Here is a 16,185-nt window from a genome sequence, read left to right as displayed (position 1 = left end):
CCATGAGGCATGTTATTAACTCAAAGGAAATTTATTAGTCCAAAAAGAGATTGGTTTCTGCTTTTAACACTGGAGGGACATTTGGGGGGCTGTTTTGGTTTACACTCAGTCTATTTATCCTCCAGATTACGCATCCACTGTTCACTTACTGACATGATTATGTTTCAAAGACCAGGTCGTTGTGCAAAAATTGACATTAAGAAAAAATGGGGGATGATCACATCCGCTCACACACTGGAGGATGACTACATCCTTACGTAACTGCCAAACCACAGAGAATCATGACCTGGCCAAACTGACACATAACTTCAACCACCAAGGCCAATGCGACCCTCACCTCTCACCTTGGCGTTCATCATTGCCAGATTACATCGTTCATATACAAAAAAGATGGCAGATTGTTTGTCACTGTTTTAAGTAAAAGATTTGTTTTGTTGTTGTTATGTGCTGTGGAGTCAGTTCTGACTCATAGAGACCCTGTACAGGGTTTCGAAGGCTTTCAATCTTTACGGGAGCAGAAAGCCTCATCTTTCTCCTGCGGAGTGGCTGGTAGTTTCAAACTGCTGACCTTGTGGTTCGCAGCCCAATTCGTAACCACTATGCTACCACAGCTCCTTAAGTAAAAGATTAGGTGTCCTTTTTCAAAGATCCTTTGTTCTGTTTCTTAAGCTACCTCCCTGAGCCATGTTGACACCTTTCCTTTTCCCAACAAAAAGATTAAGGAAAGTAAAGGGTTAAGTTTACTTCAAATAAATCTTCCTTCAAAATTCACCTTTGAGTATAAAATCACCATGGAAATAGCTGAGCTAGCAAAGTCTGTCCTGCATCCCTATAAGCTGGTAATCATCAGAGCTGGAAGTCACCGGACTATCATTCTATCATTTTCCCTGGGCCCAGAGAATGAAGGGGGATGTTAGCATTTTTTTGGTGCAGAGATCGGGAATGGAATCATAACTCTAGTGAATGGGAATTTGTGAGAATGCCAGATTTTAAAATGTTTTCTACCACATAGGCTCGAAAGAAATCCTCAACTCACTCGCCCAACCTGAAACAGTGGTAAGATGAATTCTGTAGAGCAGTAAGGAGATGATATGAAGACCACATCGAGGAAACTCAGATGGCTACAAGTAGAGTCAAATATGCACATTTCAAACTTCAAACCTCTTAACTTTCAGCAAGAAAGGTGGATCATCCCTCCCACGCTGATGCTGTGTTGGTTTTCATATAATCCAGATTCTCAGATTATTTGTTCAGCATACAGAATGAATAAGTAATGTGCAAGGATTTGACCCTGACATACATCTTTCATGATTTTAAGCCATTCAGTGTCTCTTTGTTCTGTTTGAATAACTGCCTTTTATTCTATATACATTGCATTTAAAATGATATTTAAAGACACATTTTTAGCAATTCTCAGTATTTACCACTGTGAAGCTTTACGTTCAGGAATAATTATCGCATCTTTATTCAAGTTTTTGGTCCCCCTTTAACCCGTTTTGTTGTTGCTGTTGTTAGCTGTCATCAAGTCACTTCTGACTTGGTGACTCCATGCAAAACAGAAGGAAGTGCTGCTTGGTCTTGAAGCATCGCCATGACTGGTTGCATACAGAACCATTGTTATCCACAGGGTCTTCACTGGCCGCGTCTCTATAGCAGATGGCCAGGCTTTCTTACCTAGTCCATTTAATCTGGAAGCTGTTCTAAGATCTGCTCAGTATCACAGCAACTTACTTTGATAGGACACCAATGAAGGCTTACAAAGCCAGTGGTGATTGACATATTAGATAATGTTGATCCCACACAGAGAGTTGTCAAAAATACAGGTACTGTGATTACATCGTACTATGGCCTTATAATGATACAAAGATAAAATAACTCCTTTTCCAGAAAGAAAATTTCAAAGGGGAATATTTAACACTTAAGGCATTTATAGCATCTTCAATCAAAGATGTCAAATTTGCTTTTGGGAAGAGAAAAGGTCAGAAGCTCTTACTGTAACATCACCATAAAAAAAAAAAACCGAGCCACAGGGACCTGCTGTTTATTTTAGTGAATGACGATCGGTAGAGTGCACGTACCTAAATCCACAAGGATAGCGTGTTGCTGGGCAGTTAGCTGCTTTAATAGCTCTTTATACGATGTGTCAGGAGGCTGTTGTTTACTAGGCAATCTGTGTCTCAGGCGATACTGTAAAGCTAGGAACTGCCAAATTTCTCCTCGACGGCTTTTGGGAACTCCTGCAATGGAGGAGATAAATAAGCAGGGTCTTGAACTCCAAAATTAAAATTCTAAACCACAGATATGAATTACGTAATGCTTGATCAGGCAGTTGCACCATACCATACACCACCCTAAGACCACACAGTACAATAGTATACTGACAGAAGAACATGGTGACAAGTTTAAATCTACAGTTGCCAACATCTTCCTAAAAAACTAGAATAATAACAGTGATAATATTGACACTATTAACAACATCAGCTAACAGTTAAGTACTGTTATAGATTGGGTTGTGACCCCAAAAGTTATGTAACCCCATTTATAAGTAGGAATTTATAAATGAGGTCATGTGGAGCAGGGTGGGTTCTAAACGTAATCGCATCTGCATAGTGTCTTATAAAAAGCCAAATGGATGCAGGCACGCACAGATGAGAGACAGATGCCATTTGAAGATCTCCTTACAAGCCAGAGAATGTCAAGTAACACACAGGCTACCAACAAGGAAGGGCCTGACACTCTGAGGTGCACGTGTAGCCTCCAAACTGTGAACCACGCACTGGTGTGGTCATTTTTGTTGTCAGCACCAGACAAGTAAGACAAGCACTTAACACAGCATTTACTGAGGGCACAGGGGGGATTAAGTTTTGTGTGTGTGCTCACACAACAACCCTATGAGTACGGAATTACTCTTATCCCTACTTAAAGATGGTGATGCTGAGGCATAAAGAGTTTAAGCAACTTGTCCTGGTGTGGCGCTATACTAAAAGCACTGAACTGCTAACCACAAGGTTAGTGGTTCAAACTCACCAGCCACTCCTTGGAAACCGTAGGTAGGGTTGCTATGAATCAGGACTGACTCAACTATAACATTAATTCAGAGGATTACTATTGGCTGTCTCCTGTGTGTCTGTCTCTCACTCGGCTCAAGTGCTGAGCTCCATGAACTGTTAGCTGTCACTGAGGAGATTCCAACTCATAGCAAACCATGTGACTGAATAGAGCTGCAATAGCGTTTTCTGGGCTGCAATCTTTATGGAAACAAACCACCTACTCAATTCTTCCATGGAGCAGTTGATGGGCTGAACAGATGAGTGTTCAACCATGCAGCACTGGGGCACATCCCTTCACAATAGTAAACATGCGTTTTCATTTCTGCATGATGAAATCCAAGGACAGACCTTGATACTTAAACATTTGTGGAAACAATGAATAACAGCATAATAAAATAAGTACTTAGTGGGTCCCTTTCATTACCCCATTAAGAGGTTCACAGATAACAAGGAAGGTCTGTTTATTATCCATGCAATAACAGTTTTATGAAAAGCTAATCCACTTCAGTTAAGCATTTACTGAGTATTCAGCATATACTGGAGCACAGAGCATGGCTCTCAGGATGCCTTTCAGAGAAAGACGCGTACTGCAGTCCCCAGTATCAGGAAAACTAGTCTCATCTATACGCTCATTCATTCATTCAATAAGGAATGTGTGCAACACACTGTCTTAGGTGACAGGTGTGCAGTGGAGTGCCGAGAACAACATTAAATGAACATACACATGAAGTAAATATAAAATTACACATTATGATATCCCAAAACCCAATGCCATAGAGCCGAACTCTGATTCACAGTTGACCCTAGAGGACAGAAGAGAACTGCCCTATAGGGTTTCCAAGGCTGTAAATCTTTATGGAAGTAGATTGCCACGTGTTTCTCCTGCGGATCAGCTGAAGAGTTCAAAGCTCAGACCTTTAGGTTAGCAGCCAAGCACTTAACCACTGTGCCACCATAGTCTCCACAAATTATGAGAAGTATTATTAAAAGGAAAGAATCATGCAAAAGAATAATAAAGCAAAATTAAGTTCATTTGTTGGGGAGCTGTTGTGGATTGAACTGCATTCATCCAAAATATATGTTGACCCCTGTACCTCTGAATGTGACCCTGTTTGGAAATACGGTTTTTCTTTTGTTGTAAAGGGGGTCATACTAGACAGGTATCATGAAGGGGAGAACAGACAAAGAGACATGCATGTGGGGGAAGATGGTGGCAGATGTACAAAAGCCCATGGCTGGCAGTTACTAGAAGTAACCAGAAGCTGTAAGAGACAAAATGCAGCTTCCCCCTAGAGCCATCCCCTGAATTCAGACTTCTGGCTTCTAAACTGTGAGAAAAATAAGTGTCTGTTCTATAAAGCCACCTCATTTGAAGTACCTTATCATGGCAGCCCTGAAAATCAGATAGGGAGACTCGGAGTAACTGATATTTGAGCTGAGACCTGAGGGATAACAGGATAATTCAGGTTAGGAGTGTGGACAGCGATTGATTCAGGAAGAGGAGTAAGTGAAGGCCCTGAGAGGGACGGAGGAAAGCAGGGAGAAAAGAGAAGTCAGACGAAGAGAGAAGGGAGAGAAAGGGGAGAAGAGAGACAGGTAGAAGGAAAGAGTGCAAGAAGGCTGGACCCTGGAACATTCTAGCACCCCAAAAAGTGCAGTTTCTCTGGAACAAAAGCCTACTGTTGTTAGGTATTGCTCAGCTGATTCTCTTACAGACCCACATGACGGAGTAAAACTGTCCCATAGGACTTTCTATCCCTGTCATCTTTATGGAAGCAGATTGCCAGGTCTGTTCTCCATGAAACCACCAAGTAAGTTCAAACTGTCAACCCTTTGGTTAGCAGCCATAACATGATATGCATAACTGTCATGCCACCAGGGCTCCAATGAAGGTACCAAATCCACTGCCATCGAGTCTACACATTTTCATAGACTCTGAAAACAAGATACATTGTTGAATTTCCTTGGATAGTTTCAAATTTTTATTTATTTTTTTAAAAAAACTCTTCATTCAACTTTAGGATTTTTTTATTTAATTCCCAAGTTTATGAAGGCCGTACAGATCCTCATGTTAACATATTTCACAGGAGTCACAGAAACTGCCTCTAAAAATTCATATATTATTTTAAATTCTACATTTAAAATGTTTAAGAATGAGGAATATTACATGGCATAACAGCAATGAAACAACAAAAGCAATCTAATGGTTAAATTAAAGCAATTTCTTTTGTTTAGCCTCCATACCAAGCATTCCTACTAACCATCACTCCTTACTTGGTAAACAACGGCTCAGCTGAAAGCAGCTACTTGGAGCAGGAAGGAGACTGCAGAAAAGATGTCAGCTCCTTTCTCAGGGTGGTATCTCTACAAACACCACTTCTTACCAATCAACCAACTGCTACCATCAGTCAGAAGCAAGTTACACAGATAAAGCACAAAGACAAAATTACATCTGAGATGCACAAATAAAAAACCCGAGGCTTTTCTCAAAAAAAAAAAAAAAATTTTTTTTAAAAGACCATTTAGTCAATCCAGAATACCTTCTTTAAGAGAAGCATGAATATCTTCTATATCACATTTAATTTTAGCACGATAGTTTATCAACTTCTTATCCCAGGTTATGAAGACCTCCTTCTGACATACACCAACTTCTTCATAGTCTAATTTAACTTTTCTGGACTGGAGTTCATCTCTGCTCGCTAAAAAAAAAAAAAAAAAAAAAAAAAAAAAAAAAAGAGAATTTATATAAGACCACAGTACTTTTTAAACTGTATTTTAAACATTTTATGCATTTATAAAATGACACCAAGTAACTTATAGGAATCAACCACTAACATTTACTCCATAAAAATGCTTTTTTAAAAATGCTTTTTTAAAAATGTTTTATTGTGAATTCGGTGATAGTTTATATGGGAAAATGCTTATTTTTTAAAAAAAAGAGAAAGAGAAGATATGTAGAGGGTTTCAAACATTGAACTCTCTTATAAAGAAAAGTATCAGAACTTCCTGCGATGGTTTTCCTCGGCATCCTACAGACAGAACTCTGCTCTCACAGATGAAACTCTAATCTTTAAAATACACACACACACACACACACACACACACACACATGGTTTTGCTATGCTATGAATTCCAAATTTTTAACAAATGTTATATCGAGCCTCAGAAGTTATACTCAGAAAAACCTTAACCACCACAAAGTATTAAGATATACATGGGGACTTTTTAAAAGTTTGTGAGAAAATGGAATCAAAAGATAATAGAATTTTTCCACAAACGTTCTGAAGTCTTCCCCATTTGACTATCTGAGAAAAGAGTGATTCATGTAAACTTTAATTTGAAAAATATCAAACCCTAGACTAATAGTGTGTTACTGTAGGATCAGCACTGGACTGCAAACCACAAGGATGGCAGTTCAAACCCACCAGCTGCTCCTCAGAAACCCTATACAGGGTAGGGTCACTCTGAGTCAGAACTGACTTGACAACACTTATCAACAAACAACCTGATACTTTACTGTAACTATTTCTGGAGTTACCAACACCAATACTAGGTGAGTGTTCCTGTGATCCTTATTAATAATCTTAAAGAGAAAAATGTATTTCATTTAAGTTAACAGAATTACCACTTTTTAAAATAATATAGAATTCTTTAACATGATGGACTTAAAATATAGGACTAAATTTTATTTAAACATTTCTTTTAATGTTTTTGGGGAGTGTAAACCATTAACACGCTGGGATGCTAACTGAAGAATTAAACTGAAAGTTGGAGTTCATCCAAAAGTACCTCAGAAGAAAGGCCTGGTGATCTTCCCCCAAATCACCCACTGGAAACCTTAGGAAGCACAGTTCTACTCGGACACCCACTGAGTCACCATGAGTCAGGTTTCATATTTTGAATAACTAATTCCAAAAAGGGAGAAGAAATAATACACATGTGAAAATGCTTTTTCTGTTTCATTAGGATCCCATTGGAAATATGGAGTCTTTCAGAATTACTTGAATTATGTAAACTCTTGCTGCTCGAACACCTTACCTTCTGCAAAACAAATCTTTGTCATACGTTCCAAAGTCCTCGGCAGCATAAAAATAATGACAGAACAAATGTTACTACTCTTTATTCAGTGTGCTTGAAGCCATTTCAAAATAATGAAAATTTAACTAATAGAAGAAATTCCTACTTGAAAAATCAGACATAAAAATTGCTCAACAAAAATATTCCTCCTGGACACCACTAGATGGCTGTCTAACACAGTTTAGCCTTGCTTCTCAGGACTAGCTTTGCATTTCTCTTTAATAAGTAATTTTAGGAAAAGAACAAGTCTAATAAAGCTAATAAACACTGACCTATTCTAGCTTTACTAATTATTCTCTCCATTATTGTTGTTGTTGTTGTTATGTGATATCAAGTTGGTTCTGACTCACAGTGACCCTGAATAGAGTTTCCAAGGAGCAGCTGGTAGATTTGAACCACTAAACTTGTGGCTAGCAGTCCAGTGCTGATCTACGGTGCCACACCAGGACCACACAGCATATTACTTCAGATGTTGTTGTTTTTTCCTCTCTCCCTCCAACTTATTCAAATAATTATTCATTAAAAAAAAACAAATTAGTAAGTGCCAGCTACAGATCCTGAAAATATAATGGTGAGTTAATGTGGCGCTATAGGAAAAGTACTGGTCGGTTTGAACGCCAAGGTCGGAACACTTTACAGGGTCGCTATGAGTCGGAAACAACTTGATGGCACTTAACAACAACAATAATATTTTATGACAGTGGGTTGGGGTTAGTTAGATGAATAAAGTGCCATCAGGAAATGATTTCTTCATTGGCTAGAATCTTAAAGGGTTGAATTATTTGTGTCATTTTTACTTAGTTCAAGGAGCTGTTGTAGCACAGTGGTTAAATCCATCAGCTGTTCTGCAAGAGAAAGATGTGTCCGTCTATACGGCATTTGAAACCCTACAGGGTAGTTTCATGCTGTTCCGTGTGTTGTTGTTAGGTACCATTGAGTCGGTGCTGACTCATAGCGACCTTATGCACAACAGTACGAAACACTGTCCAATCCTGGTCCAACCTCACTATTGTTGCCACGCTTGAGCCCATTGATGCTGCCACATGGCCAATCCATCTTGCTGGGGGTCTTCCTCTTTTACTCTGAACCTTCCACCTTACTAAACATGATACCCTTATCCAACAACTGGTCCCTCCTGAAAATATGTCCAAAGTATGAGAGACAAAGTTTGGCCATCCTGGCTTCCAAGGAGCACTCTGGCTGCACTTCTTCCAACACAGATCTCTTTGTTCTTTTGGCAGCCCATGGCACTTTCAATATTCTCCAACACCATAATTCAGAAGCATCAATTCTTCTATGGTCTTCTTTATTCACTGTCCAGCTTTTGCATGCATATTAGGTTATTGAAAATATCATGGCTTGGGTAAGGCGCACCTTAGTCCTCAAGCTGACATTTTTGCTCTTCGATACTTTAAAAATGTCTTGTGCAGCAGATTTGCCTAATGCAATACCATCATTTGATTTCTTGACTGCTGCTTCCATAAGTGTTGATACTTGATCCAAGAAGAATGAAGTCCTTGACAACTTCAATCTTTTTTCCGCTGATAAGAATGTTGTTTATTGGTCCAGTGGTGAGGATTTTTGTTTTCTTTACATTGAGATGCAATCCATGCTGAAGGCTGTGGTCTTTGATCTTCGTCAGTAAATGTTTTAAGTCCTCTTCCCTTTCAGCAAGCAAGGTTGTATCATCTGCATATCGCAGGTTGTTAATGAGTCTTCCTCCAATCCTGATGCCACGTTTTTCTTCATATAACCCAGCTTCTCGGATGATTTGCTCAGGATACAGGTTGAATAAGTGTGGTGCTCCATATAGTCATTATGAATTGGAACTGACTAGACAGCTGCGGGTTTGGGTTGGGTTACAAAAATACAGTAATAAATGAAGAGCTGATAAAAGTTTCTGAGAATGTATTCTGAACGTCATTTCCTTTATTATCCAACTAAATTTCACAGTACACATAAATGTCCACAGAATACACAGGTCAACATTTGTATCAAAACATTCTACGTCTTTATATTCATTGTTGGGAAGTTCTGTGGCAAATTGGGAAAAGCCCCAAGAACCATGATGAATAAACCTGAGGTTTACTTCTTGTTCTGCCAATACATCACTGCTGGATCTTAGGTAATTCTTTAACTTCCTCAAACCAGTTGCTAACTCAACAATAGAATAAAGGATTAGACTACATTAACTCTAGCTAAGTTATTTCTAGCTCAAACAGTCTATGTTTCTGAAATTTCATTTTGATATTATATGTAAGATTCTAGTTGTACATACCCTCAACTGTTAATGAAATAAATGTTCATGCTTTACATTTTTTTAAAGAAATAATGATCACCTTTTTTTAATGCTTTCCTCTGTTTCTGAATTACTTCAAGCTGTAATCGATTGCTTAAGATTATAAATTCCATTCTTTTCAAAATCTATGAACACTAGACTGCCATACATCAATCACATGGTGGTGGTGGTTCTGTGCCACCAAGTCAGTGCTAACTCATAACGTCCTTGTACAGGATTTCTGAGGCTGTAAATCTTTACAGTAGCAAAAGGCCTCATCTTTCTCCCTGGGAATGACTGGTAGATTTGAAATACTGACTTGAGGTTAGCAACCCAACTCATAATCAACTATGCTCGCAGGGTTTCTTATACATCACATACAACTTTAAAAATCTTTATTAACAGGCACTAATCGCATTTGGCATAATTATAAAGACTAAGAGTATTGAAAATCTTATGTACTCTCACTCTGCCAAGAAATAAATTGTGCTCTTACAAATTAATATATTAGAAATACATATTGGTAAAAATAAAAATTGAGTTGACTATAATGGATCTAAGGAGCTCTGGTAGCGTAGTGGTTACGAATCGGGCTGCGAACCGCAAGGTCAGCAGTTCAAAACTACCAGCTGTTCTGCAGGAGAAAGATGAGGCTTTCTGCTCCCATAAAGATTTACAGCCTCGGAAACCCTGTTCAGCGTCGCTATGAGTCGGAACAAACTCCACGGCACATAACAACAACAATAATGGATGTAGTAATAGTTATCTTAAGAGAGATAAACACCAGAAACGTGAATACAAGTAATAACAAAGCTATTTTGAAGGCAATGCAAAAAAAGCAAGTGAAACGAAAACATACATTATGTGTTTGTCAATAATCTTAAAGATAAAGGGCTCACTTGAGTTAAATCTTTCATTTTAAGGATGTAAAGAAAATAAGGTCATTTAAGGTTAAATGACATGTCCAAGTTATTTATGCATTTTTTTGAAGACTGGGTACTGTGTGTTGTTTCTATCAGGACTGGAGTAGCTACATCTATCCTTTCAAAGTCTGAAACATACATTCTAAAGCATATAGAATTTACAAACTTAGCAATAGCACATCACTAAGAGCTACTATGGAGTCCTGGTGTGGCACTGTGGGTTAATGCACTGGACTCCAATGTCATTTGAACCGTAAGGTCAGACATTCAAGCTCACCAGCCATTCCTTGGAAACCCTATGCAGGGTCGCTATGGGTTGGAACTGAGTCGACAGCACTTAACAACAATAACAACAAATAGCTATGATGGAGTCCTGGTGTGATGCTGTGGGTTAATGCACTGGACTTCAAAATTGGTTTCAACCTCAAGGTCGGAGGTTCAAGCTGACCAGTCGCTCCTTGGAAACCCCATACAGGGTCACTATGGTTGAAACTGACTGGAAGGCATTCAGCAACAACAATAGCTATTATAAATTATTTAATTATGAAATGAATGATTTGGATATATTGGATTTTTAGAAATACACAATTTTTAAGCAGTAACAAAAAAGATAGCAACTCTGCTTTGATAATAGATAATTTAATATTTATATTGGATCTATCAGAGAATATTTTTGAAATAGGCACATTTCACCTATTGTAAATTTAAATAGCCTAAAATTAAAAACCAGATTTTAAATTGAGAGTTATCTTTTAAAAAAGATAATTTTCCTTTTCATATTTTAGGGTTTGAAAAAAAGACACCATGATATTAAATATATTAAGTATCACATTAAGCATCCTTGTCATATCAACAACATTGATTCCAGACTGTCTACTTTCTATATTACCCAAAAAAAGTCTAACAGTTTCTAATCCTTTTACATCTATAGAACAAAACTGTAACTACTACAAGTTGATCTTTCCAATATCTAAACTACTTCACAAAATGGAAACAGACCCTTGTAATCTGTGGATATTCTAATCCAACTGTGCATACATCCGAAAGTGAGTATAGGTCTATACGTGGGGGGTAAGGTGGGATTAAGTTTTAGTTAGACCCTTAAATATCGTCTTGTACCATTTAACCCTGTTAAAGCAGCTAACCTTCAAGTTTCTGGTTTTCTTTTTCCATTCGAAGCAACAAAATTTGCTGGTGTATAGCTTTTCTCCACAAACTCCTTAGTTCTTCTGATCTTTTTCTTTCTTCGACTTTTTCTGGGTCATCATCTCCAGACAAGAATATAACATGTGGTTCCTCTTCCATGGTTGGAGCAAGAGGGGAGAGTGGCAGAAGCTCGTTCCTATCCAGTCCATCTGCAGAGAAGAAAACAATGAGAGGCATTCTTTAGTCTGTAACCAAGACTACCCACATTTTCTCTAGAATTGATACTCTCTCACCCGGTCATCCACTTTTAAAGGTTTTAACAAAGCTGCGGTCCCTGTAGCTAGTGGTTTGTAGAACCAAGGACTAAAGCAAACTCACGAAAATGAATTCCCCTTCCAGATTTCCCTCTCACAGTGAAATGAAAGCTTAGGTAATTTCACCACTTCTTCTTTTAGGGCAAAAAGACCTATAAGCAATGTGATTTGAAATCATCTGGCCTTCCCCCAAAGCTACACTTCTATATTTTTCTATATATATAGTCTATGACTGGACAAAGCAAAAAGATTACATGAGTAGGTATTAGTTATCACCTATGATCTAAACTTATCATCATTATCCATTAAAGAACCAGAAGCTGAGCAAGGAAAGGCATGTCTAGCTTTAGGATCTCATCCCCTCGGTTCTCTCCTCTTGTAACTGATCTCCTGGACCTCACTGGCGTCCCCATTCCGGGCCATCATCTATACTACTGCCGACCATATCTTCTAAAAACATGCCAGCGACACCAAAAAACAAAGTCCAAACTACTGAAAGTAGAATAAAATCCCTTCATAGTCTGGCCCCAACTTACCTTTCCAGCCTCATGTCTCAACTTTCTAGTCTGTGTTTCGATCATGATTTATCATCATTCTCTAGCCTGCAAAGGTTTTCTGATGAGTCTGCTGTTGTTAAATATCAAGTCGGTTCCGACTCATCAATTTATAGCAACCTGTGGCGCTGTGGGCTAACACGTCAGACTGCAAAGTTGTTTGAACTGCAAGGTCGGTGGTTCAAGCTCACCAGCTGCTCCTTGGATACCATATACAGGGTCGCTATGGGTTGGAATTGACTCAACAGCACTTAACAACAATAACAACATCTAGGGTTTACGAGGAGTGGCTGGTGAGTCTGAACCGCCGACCTTGTGGTTCAAATGACCTTCCAATCCAGTGCTTAATCTACAGTGCCACACCAGCCTCTGATTGAGTTTGGAGCTTTGAATTCCCTTACTCTAAAACACTCTTTCTTGAGAATGAGGCTAAGCAACTACTTTTTTCTGTGAAATCTTCTCTGGCCATTCTAGACAGTTTTATCTTTAATAATGGCAATTTTTGTCTACAATTTTCTTTTATTAACTGACTCCTGCCCCTTATCCTTATTTAATTCCTTAAATTTCTTTAGTTTTACTTTACGGCTCCTTTTCTAGCTTCTTACATTGAACACCTTGGATATTGGTTTGTTGGCTTACCTTCAGATTAATGCATTCCAGGCTATGTCTTTCCCTCTAAATATAACTCAATTTGGTTATTTTCTTCCCTCTACCCTCTAGGAGCAATGAGCTGGGGTAGCGCAGTGGTTATGAATCGGGCTGCGAACCGCAAGGTCAGCAGTTCGAAACTACCAGCTGTTCAACGCGAGAAAGATGAAGTTTTCTGCTCCCGTAAAGATTTACAGCCTCAGAAACCCTGTACAGGGTCGCCATGAGTCAGAACTGACTCCACAGCACATAACCACCACCAACCTCTAGGAGCACAATGTTTAGTTTCCAAATACATGGATTTTTTCATTTGTCCTCTATTTAATTTCTTTCTTATTTTCTCTCTTTTTTTAAGCACAGTGGTCAGAAGATGTAAGTGATCATGAATGTCTAGAATTTATTTGAAAATCTTTGTTGCCAAATATAATAGATTTTTGCAAATGTTCCACCTGTCCTAAAAAATGAATGGCTATTTTCTACTGTAGGAAATGTATTATATAATTCATTATAAGATCAAGCTTGATAACTGCTTTATTCAAATATTATATTTGATTTCTACAAGGAAGAGGTTAAAATCTCCCACTACAGCTATTGTTTTATATCTTCATCAAAATCTGCTGAGTGTTATTGTCAAGCCCTCAAGGTTGTATAAATTATGTGTGATCTCATGAATGTTTTATCATTTTGTCTACTGTAAAATGTACTTTGCCTCTTTAGGTGTTTTTGTTTTACTGTCTAGTAGAGCTACGATTCAAAAGGAGCCTTCGGTCTTTTTTGGCTTAGATTTGTCTGGTATACCCTTATTCATTTCTTTATTGTTCAACATCTTTATGTCACTTGGTTTTATGTGAGACTTCTTGTCAAAGACTGAGATGCTGGTCTAATGATGAAAAACTTATCAGACTTCTTCCCTCCCCTATTATAGTTCCCTCAGCACTAGAGACTAGTTCCAAAGCAGGCTTACTCATTCTTTCGTTCAACAAACATTTACTGAATATCTTGTGCTTGAATGATATCTGTGAAGTTCTCCACTTATATCCGATTTAAAAAGTAAAACTGTTACCTCCACTGCAATCCCTTAAACTCTTTTCGATAGAAGGTTTCTGTGTCCATTCCCTAACTTATACTTGTAGAGAGACATTCTTGAGTGTGCACCACACAGACCTTGCTGCTGCATTGCTGAGGGAGATTTGTTCATGGGAGAAGCAACCCTGAGGAAAATGCGCTGCCGCCAAGAGATTCGGCGAGGAGTGACAGGGGTTCCTCCAATGCTTAGGGACTCATTGCTGCAGGTTGATGAGGTCCTTTTTCTCCCCTCTCCATCACTGTAGAAGACAAATAAATCCATAACTTGTAAGGAGAACAGCATAATGCGGTGCTTGACAGTGAAATGGAAGCACAAGCCATTCACAAGCTCTGCCACAGGAAAGCACAAGCCATGGGCAGCGTGGAGCAGTGCGTCACCAGGTGCCTCTCCTTGCCCTGGTCACCACACTCTGAGGAAACGCAACCCAGACTGCAGCGCAGCTGAGAAAAGCTCAGCTGTTTCCACTCATTCCACAACAGCCAACCATTCTGAGTTCTAACCTGAGGAATACAAGTATTTGTAGACGAGGAGTATTGTTGCTGTTGTTAAGTGCCATCGAGTCAATTCTAACTCACAGCAACCCTACATAGGGTTTCCGTGGAGCAGCTGGTGGGTTTGAACTGCTGACCTTGTGGCTCACAGTCCCTTGCTAATCTTACAGTGCCACACCAGGAGTCCAATAGAACAAGTACAGATTGTTTAAGTAATAAACTTGTGTTCTGCTAAATAACTAAAATTCATAGTTTATTCTAACCAATGTGACTATTCCAGAAAAGGCTCAAAACAAGCTTTTCTAGTAGCACGTATAGAATAAGCTTCTAACTGCCAGGGTATGTTAGCTGGATCTGCCTCCATACTGTTAGCTACCCATAGCTGGACCATTGCAGAAAGTAATCTGAATAAAGGCAAAACTGTTGGTCTCAGGGATTGTTGTTAGGTGATTTATTAAGGAAAAATGTTTTTTTAAATCTTAAATGAAGTTAAATATATGAAGTATATTTCTATATATAGCTGTTTATGCCAGTGTATGCTTTGATGTCCCAACTAGTGAATGGAGACCAGAATGTCCCTAATTTATTTATTTGATCCCAGGATTACCTCACACACATTTTTAGGGGAAGGGGCTTGCTCCATCTTACTACATTAGTGTTTTGTGAAACTCACATGCAGAAATGCTGGCTTGCTCTAAGTATTTCATTTCAAAAGAAAAAGAATTCTAAGTTATATTTGGCCTATCTGCAATAAAAGGTCATACCTCAAAAGCATTTTAAAGGTCAGTTACGTGTGCACCTGAAAGAACATGCAATAGTGTTTTGTTGTTTGTGGTGGGAATTGTTTACCTTTTTAAGATTCAAAGCCTCTGAACTTTCTTGAAAGAATGAAAGAGGATACTACTGTTTGCAGGTGATGATATCAACAAGTAAAGGAATCAGACTTTTGATGACGTCAAGACGTTTAATATTCAGGTCAGAAATGAAACTCAGCTAAGAAAGCCATTATTGTCTCCAATTCTCAGAAAAGACAACAGGAGTGCGTAGGGACTTAGTAGTGACAAGAGCAGTTAAATAACTGCTTGTCATCATTTTATTTGCTTGATGTATTCAGACTCATAATTACCAGGTAATTCTGCTATTTCTAATCTTGATCTATATTCTTGAAAATATTACTTCTGGATTAGTTTAAGTTTAATAAACATAGCCCTGAAGTGCTACGTGGGAAGCAAATGTTACTTTAAAAAGTATCTTATGCATACATCTTAGTATACCCCACTTTGGTATGTATCCTAGACAAAATCACAAACCTAATAGAATGTGTTGATTGTTCAAAACTTTGGCATTGGAAAATATGTTCATCTTCACTTCCTCTTTTGAAACACTCATTCAAGCATTTCACTTTTAGAAACCATGACTCATGTTCTCGGCATAATAGTCCTGTCCTGATGGACACCATGAAGTGGGCTGTATGTAGCTGCACTTCTGAAATCTTGCCTTGTTATTTTCTAAATACTCTGTCCACAGTCACTAGCTCCTAATGTAATAATGGAAAAACAGTAAGCACTCAACAAATATCTATTGAATAATGATTGTAAGTATTTTGTAAAACTACAT

At 38.4% G+C, this 16,185-nt stretch overlaps 1 protein-coding gene across 1 annotated transcript in view; it reads right to left on the bottom strand.

Annotated features, from left to right (window-relative positions):
* Positions 1–16,185, bottom strand: part of TBC1D4 (TBC1 domain family, member 4) — a 256,076-nt gene that overhangs the window by 20,057 nt on the left and 219,834 nt on the right. The window contains exons 12-16 of the mRNA XM_006832071.1: positions 14,155–14,315; positions 11,474–11,683; positions 7,089–7,091; positions 5,591–5,749; positions 2,079–2,237 (exon numbers count right to left, since the gene is read on the bottom strand). Coding sequence (XP_006832134.1) covers positions 2,079–2,237; positions 5,591–5,749; positions 7,089–7,091; positions 11,474–11,683; positions 14,155–14,315 — 692 coding nt within the window. The remainder of the gene's footprint in view (positions 1–2,078; positions 2,238–5,590; positions 5,750–7,088; positions 7,092–11,473; positions 11,684–14,154; positions 14,316–16,185) is intronic.

Source organism: Chrysochloris asiatica, unplaced genomic scaffold (genome assembly GCF_000296735.1).
Source record: "Chrysochloris asiatica unplaced genomic scaffold, ChrAsi1.0 scaffold00005, whole genome shotgun sequence".
NCBI classification, from domain to species: domain Eukaryota; kingdom Metazoa; phylum Chordata; class Mammalia; order Afrosoricida; family Chrysochloridae; genus Chrysochloris; species Chrysochloris asiatica.
Note: the sequence above shows the minus strand (reverse complement) of the source record. Positions and strands in the feature narration are given on the sequence as shown.